At 34.5% G+C, this 12703-nt stretch overlaps 1 protein-coding gene across 5 annotated transcripts in view; it reads right to left on the bottom strand.

The window, feature by feature from the left end:
* LOC145686490 (midasin-like) overlaps window positions 1–655 on the bottom strand; it is a 536599-nt gene extending 535944 nt beyond the window's left edge. For all 5 annotated transcript variants that reach the window (XM_081759855.1, XM_081759854.1, XM_081759856.1 and 2 more), the window contains exon 1: window positions 379–655. In XM_081759855.1, the coding sequence (XP_081615981.1) occupies window positions 379–510 (132 nt within the window). In that variant the 5' untranslated portion in view covers window positions 511–655. The remainder of the gene's footprint in view (window positions 1–378) is intronic.
* Between the last annotated feature and the right edge of the window lie 12048 nt (window positions 656–12703).

Raw genomic sequence — 12703 nt, 5'->3', positions numbered from 1 at the left:
CCTAGGGCAGCGAGGAACAGAGCTGCCACACGAAACAATTCATAAGTTACTACGAATACATTTCCTGATAAAAGATCTACATATTATATGATTTCATTTCCTCTATGTATCTGTACATTAGGACAGCACGAAAGTTGGTAATCTATGTTCAGTAGAATCAATTATGTTCACCTAGGTAATTTCATATTGAGAAAACACTGAAAACATTGATGGCAGGAGATAACTTTGACATGTAAACAATAAATTTATAACAAATGTGTGCTCATTCTGCTAATTGAAATGTTATACTCTGCTTTCCAAACGAAATTTGTTGAAAGATCAAAACACTTTATGATTTCACTCAACATATTCAATGCACCCTGATATTCGTGCACATACCTGCTTCTGCAAATATTTTGCACGTGCTTTCTCCACCACTTCCAGACCGGCTTCATTTCGCAAATTCTTTAAGCCTTCCCTGAGCAGTGTTACATTAATATTGCACATTGACTCCATACTTGTCAATGCCATTACAATTAATATATGTCACATACACATAAAAAAATTAAACGTTCATTTTTCTCGTTGGCAATATTCACCTCTTTCAATGCACATGCAGACTAGTTTATGCTTGCACCACAACAGTGTAGCACATACAACAGATTTAAAATGTACCAGCCTTGTGTCAACACTGCTACATGTCCAATAGATTACTGAGGCTGATTTTAATTCATATATTTTCGTTCCGCTCCGTTCTTAAATTGTGAAAAATAAAGAGCTATTGTTAACATTGTATACATTGTTAACATTGTAATAAAGAAATTGTAATGCGGTATTTTCAAGTGATAGAAATTGTGTGTTGTTTGTTCTTTTTTGTGTGGAGGTATGTAGACGTCAGACATTATAGTGCAATGACGTAATTAATTTCCATCATTCAAAGATGGTAGTTGCATGTGACGGATGTGGCATTTCAATTGTGAGTTTTATCTCCTTCACGGCCAGGAACATAAGATGGGAGAATAGTGAAGTGAAGTGAAGCATGGTAGAGTGGAAGTAACAACAAGATGTCAACAACCTGTGGTCTGCGGAACAGGGACTGCGCTACAGGGGCGCTATAGCCCTTCCAAAAGTTCCTTCAGCCCCCCAGTAGCCTCCAAATTTAAACTTATTCTCCAAATACTTTATATAACTATTTCCGGATAATGAATTTTGGCCATATTACCATATTCCAGCCAAGAAGAAAAACTTTATGCTAATTATAGACTGTGGATATCATATTTCGATAATATGTAAAGTCAGTTTATTATTAATTTTATTTTCATTAGATGAGAACCTGCCAGCCATGGGCGGCGATTAGGGGGGCAAAGGGGGGCAGTTGCCCCCGCACTTTTTTTAAGTAACCAATTAATGTATATAGTTTCATTTGGAAATGTAACGATTTTGTATGTGTTACTGATTAATAGGAAAAAATGCTGCCATATAATATTTGCTGTTGCGTGAATTCGTATTGGTTGTCTTCCCGTGGAGTAAAGAAAGCTACAGTAATTGCGTTTTAATCGCCACAGACAATAACCCCAAAAAATAACCTATTGGAGCACAATTTCAGCATACTTTCATTTCTTCTTACAAGGGCTCGATATGTTAGTGAGCCGCTTTGAAGCTAATCGAAAGAACATTATGCAAAAAAGTAGGGCCTATTTCACAAGTTATTCTTTAATTGCACAAAAATTGACAGTTCCTAAAATGTCTTTTCTTCTTTCTAAAGTAAGGAATATCGATTAAAAAGAGCGTGATAAGAAACAACTTCTACCTTTTCCATTGTTTTGTAGTGTAATATACGAGTGAAGTGTTGTGTTTAAGGATGTACGAGTGTATATACAATAAAATTTAGTAAATTGAACATAATTCTAGGTTTTAAGTTTATTTTGTATAACTGAAGTGTGGATTGTTGTTTTTGATGTGTTCCAAGAAAGTGAAATCTGCACCTAATGGCAACGGACATATTTCAAGAAGTTGCAAAAGCAAATATTTCTTTAAATGTCGTAGCATATGCTTGTAGTATTTACTGTCTTTCATTTTCTAAGAGTAATAACTAGAGACCGGATGTTAGGCAAAATGCCTATTTTTTAATATTAAAGATATGATCAAAAATAACGTTTTAGAGTTTATATGGGGGGTTATATTTTTGATTTAAGCCAATTTTATTTTGCCTATTTTGCCTATTTCGACCTTTACTGCCTAAATAATTGCTTTAGTGCCTAATGTTGCCTATTCTGTGCATTTTCTTCAAAATAAGCATTCATTGGGAAAATATATAACTTACATAATATAAAAATACGCACATATATACGTATACTAGGAGTTTGTAAACACAAGCACGTGGTACGTTACAATATATATATATATATATATATATATATATATATATATATATATATATATATATATATATATATATATATATATATATATATATATATATATACAGGGTGAACTTCAAAGATGTGCACATACTTCGGGAGGTGATAAGTGATATCAAAAGAAGACAAACAGTCCTCTTGTATTTTGTCGAATTCCGCGTCGTGTACAAATGACAGAGGTGCAAACTTGGGATCGAAAATCGAATCCTGACAATTGGAACGGAACCGAAAGATGTGCACGTACTTCGAGAGGTGATTCGTGACATGAAAAGAAGACAAAAAGTCCTCTTGAATGTCACGAATCACTTCCCGAAGTATGTGCACATCTTTCAGATTCACCCAGTATATATGGAATGCATAATAAGCTTCGTTTTTATGTATACAATAAAAGAAGATATTAACAAACAAGTATGTTTCTATATTCTTTGAACATTATTTATAACTTGAATCTATTTTTAATGGTATTGAGTGTTTATCTTCAGTATTTCGAATTACACTTTAGTGCCTATTTTGCTGCCTATTTTTTAAAATTTTAGTGCCTATTTGCCTGCCTATTTTCCAGGTTTTTAGTGCCTGAACATCCGGTCTCTAGTAATAACATACATTTAATAGCATGTGTGGAATTAAATATTAAGTTTTTCATTAATCCTCAGTTTCAATATAACTTTTGCAAAACAAGCATCATTATTCATTACTATGATTAATATTATCCTTTCTATTTATTTGTTTTGCAAATTTATTAAATAATCTGATCACACAATTTTCCAGACAGAATTTTAAGATGTTCATGAGCAAGGAATCAAATCTCTTCTTACACTTTCGTTGTTTAAGAGTACAAAGGGCTAGTATCTACTTGCGTTGTTCTTCTCAGTTTATTTAATAAACTATTATATACGATATACGGTATTTTAACTGAAAATATAGTATCCTATTAGTTATACAACCTTTCGTCAAACAAAATGTTAGAAACAACCAGGAAAACTAACATTTATATACAAATATTCAGATCATGTCTTGCCCCCTCACTTTTAACGTCCAACCGCCGCCACTGCTGCCAGCCACTAGGTTATATAACAACTAATAAATATACTTCAGCGTCTGCCTCTGTTTTGTCGTAGAGTAGAAAGAAAACAATGAAACCCTTTGCGGTGTGATGCCAATCTTTTAAAAAAAATGTAAACTCAATAATTTGAAAATAATTTTACAATGAGCAGAGTGTTGTGGCTATTCAGGTGACCACCAAAACTTTCGTCTTGCTTGTTGCGAAAAAACAAATAAGTGGAACTGCATCAGAGGCCTTCATTTGTATTGGAACTACCAAAGTATTTGTCACGTCGAATTCCATAATGTCAAAAAGAAAAACAATACATTCATTCTGTCAGAGTCAGCCTAAAGAGAAATGAAAACGTAGTAATGAAGCAGAAAGAATGTAATATAGCATATTTTGTCAATGAAGGTAAGCCACACGAGTTTTTGATTTAGCCTACTTTTGTTCCTTGTGGCCAGAACAATTAGCATTATTTGAGCAACTCAAATTTTTACGTATGTCCCCTGCCTACTAACCTCTGATAGAGCATGCTGTTACCTTATACCTTGGTATAATGTAACATGGTCCGAGAAATTTTTGAACATCCTGTTTATATATATATAGATAGATAGATAGATAGATAGATAGATAGATAGATAGATAGATAGATAGATAGATAGATAGATAGATAGATAGATAGATAGATATATTGTCTAGTAGAGATTTTCGAAAACATGTAGAAATTTATTGTGGTACCATAGGAGTAAGTCGCAAAATTTTCATAATTTCGTCAAAACGATAGTATTCAAGTATAGATTCTCTGACAAATATATGTAATAATATTATATTCGGAATTTTGCTTATTTAATTGAAAATATTGAATTATTTTAGGAAATAAGAGTATATTTCGTAGTTTTCAGTGGGTTTTAGTTTCTTTCCAATGGAATTTCGACGTAGGAAGTCTTCTTAAGAAAACCTCAAAATTTTATTTCGTAATTTCTTTAAACTTCTTAACTTTAGAAATTAAAGCCATAATGTCTTCTTGATGCATCTCTTTGTTTCGGTGAAAATTGTCTCCTATTGGATCATCAGCAATCACAGCTTCGTTTGAGATTTGCGGCGTCTTTGATGTTCAGTAGAGAAAATCTCGTCCTATAGTTACGTCATCAATAATAGCCAATTAGGGATCTTCTTCCCATTATATTTTGTCTTTTACCAGAAATTAGCATAGAGGACCAGGACCACACACAGAAAAATCTAGTGTTATACAATTTTGGAAAAGTGTAGAAACCAGTTTAATATTCCAGTCAACTAAACTGAAAATTAGTGAGGAATGGTCACTTCTTTCTGTGAACGAGGAAGTTCAATCATGCAATGTGCTGTTCAGCGGACAGAAAAAGTTGAATGCTGAAATTGTCATCTATAGTGGTTTTCAAAGCTAAACCTACTTGTCTTATCAGCAGTAAAATTGTCATATGGTTTTTAGCGGCCACGTGCGGTTTGTCAACCAGTTGGATGTTGCCGGTACTACAAAAGCCTAGCCGCTGTCCCTGTCGCCAGGGTAAACAATGAAATCTCGAACTATTCTTTCTGAGTGTTGCAAACCAATAAGCAGATAAATAAAACAAGAATAACCATTTAAAATAGGAATAAAATACATACAAGTCATTCAACAAGTAATTTTCTCTCCTTTTAATAATAATAATAATAATAATAATAATAATAATAATAATAATAATAATAATAATAATAATAATAATAATATGAGAGACGTTTCGAGCTACTGTGCATTTTCGGTAATGCTCGGAAAATAGAATCGATCCTGGACCGCCCGTTGGACCGATATTGCATTGTTACCCGAATGAATTGGTTGAGTTGACTTTGAGTTTTACGTCCCGTTCAGCAGCGAGGCTATATGAGACGTGGACCTACTGATTAACGTGGAATCCGAACCACATGAGCTCCCGCCGGGAATCGAACCCGGGTCTCCCACCCGAATGAATTGGGTTTGCCCGATTGAACCATATGAATAGGGTTGACCTGATAACCTCGTTTTTATGAAAACAAGCTTAGTCTGTCATGGTTGTAAATAGTGTGTTGTTTCACTTTATTATCGTAACACAAATTGTTCTAATTATCAATGTGCGAACTCATAACGAATCTATCAGATCAAATGGTCCAAACAGGCGAAACACAGGTCAAACGGGTTTATCAGGTCTAAGGATCGAGTAAACCAAACATACTTAAGAGCTCTAACTGTTTGTATTCCTTTTTTTTTTTTTTTTTTGTTTTGTTTTGTTTTGTTTTGTTTTTTAGTTAGCCGACCAACGAACTTGCGGATACATAAATATAAATACTCAAATCTAAATTATTGCATTATATTATTGCAATGAGCATCAACGTGATTTACTATTAGGAGTTAGCGTGATGCACTAATGTTAGTCTTTTATAAATAGCATTATTATTATTATTATTATTATTATTATTATTATTATTATTATTATTATTATTATTATTATTATTATTATTGTTTATGCCCTTCATGCAACTTAGAATCAATCTCACATAAAGCACTATATCAGACCTGATTGAATATTATTTTGAAAATTCTCACATAAAGAGACAAAATAAACAATTGGAACTTGATACTTGAAGAGTTTAAAACATGTCCTCGTTTTCCTCACTTTCTGAGGACACTCGATGACAATATGATCCTTGTCTTCATCAAATACATTTTGCAAGACACGATAACTTTGTTCAATGTCCTGGGAAAACATTATTATTATTATTATTATTATTATTATTATTATTATTATTATTATTATTATTATTATTATTATTATTATTCGATAGGCCACCTGTCTATAATGATTATTTAAAAACTTTTTTCTTTTAAAAAAATGATTAAAAAGCATTCTATGAAGTACCTAGTAGACCCTCATATTTATTAATGTACGAAGGTTAATATCTGAGTAATAAAGCTATCATTATTAATTTCCTGTGTATAGTATCCTAATTTGTAGTTTGTCCAGTTTTTATCGTCAAGTAACGTGACGAATCACATTAGAAAGAAACTGATCAATTATTGACCTGTCTAACTATATCATAAAGTCAGAAATAATGTACTTACAGGTTTACTTACTTGAAAATTTGAAGAGGATTTTTGTTTCTCTTTACCCAATTCGTTGTAGATTAGTTGTGCAGGAACCTTGAAAAGATTCCATCACTACACTCTCAAAATACTACACTACACTTACACTCTCAAAATACATCACTACACTTACTCTGTGTATTTAACTGACAAAGTTAAGATCTTACTCAGTTTGATAATTGATTCTTATAGTTATAGTTATAGAGTTCAAGGAGTTATCCTTTAAAAGCAGCTGTCTGTAAGGTAGCATAGCAAATTTAAACTCAGTAATACCAATGGGTTGTAGGGGGCGCCATATGGATTCTTTGCCCGGGTGATATTTTCCCCTTCCGCCGGCCCTGAATATAGATAAGTACTAAACTGACTCCCTGGAGCTACGGTCTATAAGGGGCTGTGCCTGCCAAATATCGCAATACAACAAGCATCAGCTACGCACTGAAAATATTCAAGATACTAAGATCTCGGATTTTAAACTGTGTTGCTATTCCTTTATGCAGTGCTCGAAGTGGAAGATCTAAGAAAGTATACCCCGCATACTACCCCTCTTTTATTTAGAGCATTGCCTTTACGTCATTTATGGAAAAAACATAATGCAAAGGCTTGGATCGGGAGTAAAGAAGATTTACTCTATTCGATAACATTTACATACTTCCCGACATAATAAACATCAAAGTAATTTGTGTTTTAAGCTGAACAAAGTAGAATAAAATTGTTTTAAAAAATTGTCACATGATGTGGGCTGATTGCAAAGCCTAGCTACCGAAATATACGTTCTTCAATCACGCTGCAAAAGCTGTAGATGCCAGACGGAACAAACGCTGTACGATGCTACTATGATAACTGAATGGAGTTAGCCATACTGAGAGCTTTATACAGTTCTACCTGAATTGGAGCGGCATGCCGAAATCTAGTTACAATGAAGGATTTATGGTAGAGACAAGTAAACCCTTAGATCTTGACCTTCGAGGAAAAAATTGGTTATGTTTTGTCGCGTACTATAATAGTTGTGAACTGGGCTTTCAGCCATCTTCGGATGTGGACGCCAGCCGTAGGCAATGGTATTTTGAGAGTGTAGTGATGGAATCTTTTCAAGGTTTCTGCACAACTAATCTACAACGAATTGGGTAAAGAGAAACAAAAATCCTCTTCAAATTTTCAAGTAAGTAAACCTGTTTTGAATATGATCCAGTGCTATGTCTCAAGTTAGGAAGTGAACCGACTTTATTGGCAACTAAAAACCTCGAAATTAGATTAACATTTGGTTATAATAGTGGAATCTATTGTGGATATATAGCTTTGAGATGCAGTGCTAAAGGTTTCAGAGTTTTCCCTAGAAATTACACATATATATTTTCACAATGTGAAATGTAAGAATTACTCAATGGGGGGAAATCAGGTTAGAAATTATGGTTGTCAAAAATGATCACGAATGTATGTACTACACGTACATAGGTTTACCCCAAAATTTGAACGTTGTCTTTAGACTATGTATTTATAGAAATTGTTGTTTGGGAGATTCAAAGTACTGCTCGTTATTTAAAATTTCATCTCTTTTCTTTGCTTGCTTTTTAAAAAGGGTTCAGTTATAAGACATATTTTGGAAATAATTAGAACTTATGTAAATGAAATCCCATTGGATAAATTTCTATACCCCGCTTAAATAAGGTATATGGGTGCATTAGTTTAATTACCGGTAAGGTGAGATTCTTGTCTACAGCTCGTACCTCGACTATTATATTTTAATGCTTCATCATAGTTCATAGTATTAATGGAACAATTTGAAATATTTAAATCTGAATTCTTTAATGGCAATAAGACAGCGGGTCTGATAGCGAAACGTTCTTGGATAAAGATGTGGTAGCTAGGAAAGAGATTATTTACTTTACAGTGAAAAAAATGTCGATGTATGTATTGCGTCTTTAGGATAAGTAAGTTTAGTTAGCTAGGTTAGTGTAGTTTAGGAATCTTAGGTTAAGAATAATTAGTATTTTACTTGGATGTTGTGGCTGTGTCTGAAAAAAAGTTAGTAAAGTAACCCTGGTAGAACGAAAGTACCGTGCTACATGTGTGAGGTCGCTAAGACTGCGTAAACCCTCTAGCCAGTCATCACCAGGTTAAACTGACATTGAAGCACAGCAGAAAAATAAGAAAGGTAAATAAATAAAAGAAGAAATGAATTTAGCTTACCACATATGAAATAAAGAAAATTAATGTAAGCTGATTATTTTTATTTGTTAACTAAATGGATATTGGAATTTTTTTAAATATTAGAGAGGCAAACAGTAAATATGTTAAATAAGATGGATCGAGCTAGAGAAATCTTTACACAAAATTCTTGTGACATTGGATCAAAATTTTCATTTTTTTAAAAAAATTTCTTCAGCAAAGTATGTCAAGATTAAAGTTCTGTAAATAAAGTGTACAAGCCGTGAGTTGAATGTTTTCTTTCAAAACAGAAAATGAAAAATACCACTTTAGTTTTAAATCATTAAGAATATAGTTTGATGTTTACAGTGTGTACGATATATTGATGAGGTGTAAAGCAGTACATGAAAATGTTTCTCATTGTCAGAATGATGATCACATGTGTGAAGGAAACCAAAATCTTTTCTGAGTGTGACCGGAAATGGGAACAACCGAATTCTGAGATTCATTCTTTCAGTTCTTTCAAAATTTTCAGTTTGGATTTTTTCGTTGCACTAAATCTTGTTTTTGGAAGTTATTGTGGATTTTTTTCTGTTAGGGCCATTACAGACAAAACATCATATTTTTCCGTAGTCCTCATTGCCAACATAACTGGGAGGTCGACATCCTGTGTCGGTAGTTTGTTGTTCGCAATCTTTTTCACGAGGGTTTGCGGATGACGGACTTCAGGCCTGGATGCTGGGCTGTGAGTTGTAATTGAAGAGGCTCTGGAATTACTTCTTTGGACAAAATTTGAGTTTCATTTTCCAGGGACAATTGGTTTGGTGAATAGATCGGTGATTGTTGGTGGCATGCCTGCACGGGGCCCAGTAGGTTCGCGACCACCAGTCAGTGAGATTTACACAATCCATAGTCCTAAGGAAAGTGAACATCATACACAACTACTTTACAAACAATTTTACATACTAAATTTATTTTTTTTTATTTTGTAAAATTGGCTTTCCACAGCCAAGATTTCTGTTGTTTCCGTTTCACGCGAGTGCTAAGAAAGGTAAACAATCACAGTAGAGAATGTAATGGGAATTATTATGACAACCGACTCATTGAGTGATACATGGTCACTTGTGGTTGTGTATATGTGTAATTTCGGGGAAACAATCTCATGAATACTGAAGATGTCTGCCGGTAGAAAGTCGAGTAATGATTCTCGTAACCCAGACGAGTATGTGTGCTGCAACAGTGAATTATCGGGTTACAGTGTGTACTGTGGTGGCTGCCATTTGTGTGTGCATGTTCAGTGTTATGGTTTGTCTGATGAGCAAGTGCAAGAGCTAAACAAAAGTGACGAACCTTGGTTATGTAGGCCTTGTTTGGCAAAACAAGTCATGGTATTACCACTTCCAGTGTCTTCGGGTAATGAAACCGAGAGGGAAGATAACAATGACATACCTCATGACCAAGATAGACCAAAAGATAACCAGGAAACAGTTGAGAGTATATCTGTAGGTTCTGATATAACCTCGACTCCGGTTGACTTAGCCGCGACGTTAGAGCGCTTTAGTCAGGCACTAACTATAACACTGAATATTATGCGGTGGTGCAGCATCCAGATGAGACCGAATTGATAGAAATCGTTTAAGATTTCCTACCAGCGGGTGATGCAAAACTGTTGAGAGCTGTTGATCCTAAGAATATACAACACTTGATCGTTAAAATTGCGGAAATTTAAGGACATCCTGAGCAAGCTGTACCGGTAACAGACAAGAAGCTCAAACGTTTCCATGTGCGTCAGACCGAAGTAGCGAAAAAGCCTGAGAAGACGGCTAAACAACAGACCAAAGACACTTCGTCACAAACTGAGGAAGACGAAGGGAAAAGGAACAATGGAGAAATAACTGGAAAGGGAGAGAAGAATGAGAGATTCTCTAGGAACAGAGGTCGTAGAAGAAATCACCAAACACGAACTTGGCACAATAACGGAAACCAAAATTGGAAAAGAGAAAACCATGGAAATAGCTTTGTTCCGTACGGTTCAAACCAATCGTTTCAACCGGGATAGATGAACTTCCCGGTATGGAAGAAGAAAATGTAATACTATGCCAATGCTCTTCTAGTCTGATGAGGAAAAATCAATGAAACAAAATTAATTAGGAGGACATTTGTTCTGGTGTAGAATTTTATAAAAATAATCTATGTAAAATGTAATGTAATTATGTAATAAAATAATTTAGTATAATATAATAAAATGTAAAATATAATTAAAATACACTATTCATAAATCTTTCATTTCTTGCTGCTTATTATTTGATTAGAATTCAAAAGTATTTTGTAAAGATTAAAATCCGTAGTTTTTTTTCAATAGATGTATTCATGTTTATACCTTTAAAAATGCACACTCCAAAATAGAAAAGGGAAAAATAAACGTACTGACTTCCTGCATATGGTTCGTTCCTCCTCGCTGGAAGAAGAAAGATTTTCTGTTAAAAAGTATCAAATAACAAAACAACACGAAGCATTAAGAGTTTCCGGGCTATTTTTTTCTTCGTCAAAACATTCAAGACATTCCGTTCGTTACTCGAGTGACAGAGATCGGTTTTCTCATTCCTCATTATGGCCAAAAACTGCCGCACAGTTCGAATTCGTTGGCAACACCGGATTTCGGAGAAAATATCTATTTCACTACCATGCAGTGAACGGAAGCTAATAGTTCAATTTTCTAGACTATACAATGAGGACGTAAAGAAATTGCAAGACCTCTACTCAGTACCGGACTGGCCATGTTGGCTACTTGGCAATCGCCAAGAGCCCGAGGGGGACCCGCAGGCATCACGAGGCGCAGAACCTGTAGGCCTTGGTAGAATTTTGGCGATCGAAAATGCTTTCTTGTGTTTTTCTACCAAAAAGGTTGCGGATGCCTAAGTTCGTCTTTCCAAAAGAAGTCTTCTCGGCCCCCCGCCTGCTCATTTCAATACGGCCCCGTGAGCCAGTAAAACTTTGTACTATTGTTAGCAAAGACACCCTCTAGTCCGTAACGGCCCTCTTGCGCTTATTCGTTTTCACCTATTGTCTCATGCGTACACCATTTAGTATTTTGTACACTGCTTTCAGGGTGATTTATTTAGTAATTTGTACACCGCTTTCAAATTTTTTACCTTTCCATGTACTCAAGTCACAAGTGAAAGGGAATTTTCTAAATTGAAAATTGTTAAAACTAGACTAATATTTACGATAAGTGAAAACCATTTGTCTCCTTCCAGAATGTAGACAAAGAAAAAGTAATTGATTTGATTGCTTCATCAAATGAAGAATTGTCAAAGTAACTGAAGTAACTTCGATTATGTTTCATTGTCTCAGCATTAACTATTGTAACTTTTTTTTTTTTTTTTGTTTTGTTTTTGCAATCTGTTGTGTACTACTTATTTATTCAATACAGGAATTATGGTTTTGTCACTTATCATGTTTTGCAACTGACGTGTTAAGTTTATGTATATATATAGAGAGAGAGAGGGGCCTTTAAGAACCCGCGCCAAGCGCCCTCAACTTGGCCAGTCCGACACTTGCTCTATTGAATATGTTGAATGTGACATTTCGATTCTGAGTTTTATAAAAACCTATGTCAGTGAAAAAAGAGTTATTAGTTGTGTGGAGCGGCATGGATTATTGAAATTGAGCAGAAAGTATGGCCAATGTAGGAAAGTACTGAAAATAAAAAAAAATGGAGGAACAGTGACAGTTTCAAATATGAACATCATCTTGATGGTGTAAAATGTCATTGGCAGAAGTCGGCAGTAGAAGATACTTTTTTCGAGGAGACACAGTTATCGATAGAGAAGGTGTTTAATTTAGTGTTTTAGCGATATCCTAGTTCATGCGCATATATTCACTATCGCTCACTCACCTTCTCCCTATGAACGCACCCCAATCTTTCGTCCATATTCCCTGCTGCGTTAAGGGTTACCCACTTTTGAAAATGGAAATACC

The sequence above is a fragment of the Thermobia domestica genome, chromosome 5 (assembly GCF_964235325.1).
Source record: "Thermobia domestica chromosome 5, izTheDome1.hap1.1, whole genome shotgun sequence".
Taxonomy (NCBI): domain Eukaryota; kingdom Metazoa; phylum Arthropoda; class Insecta; order Zygentoma; family Lepismatidae; genus Thermobia; species Thermobia domestica.
The sequence above is the reverse complement of the archived record's forward strand: the minus strand, read 5'-3'. Positions and strand labels throughout refer to the sequence as shown.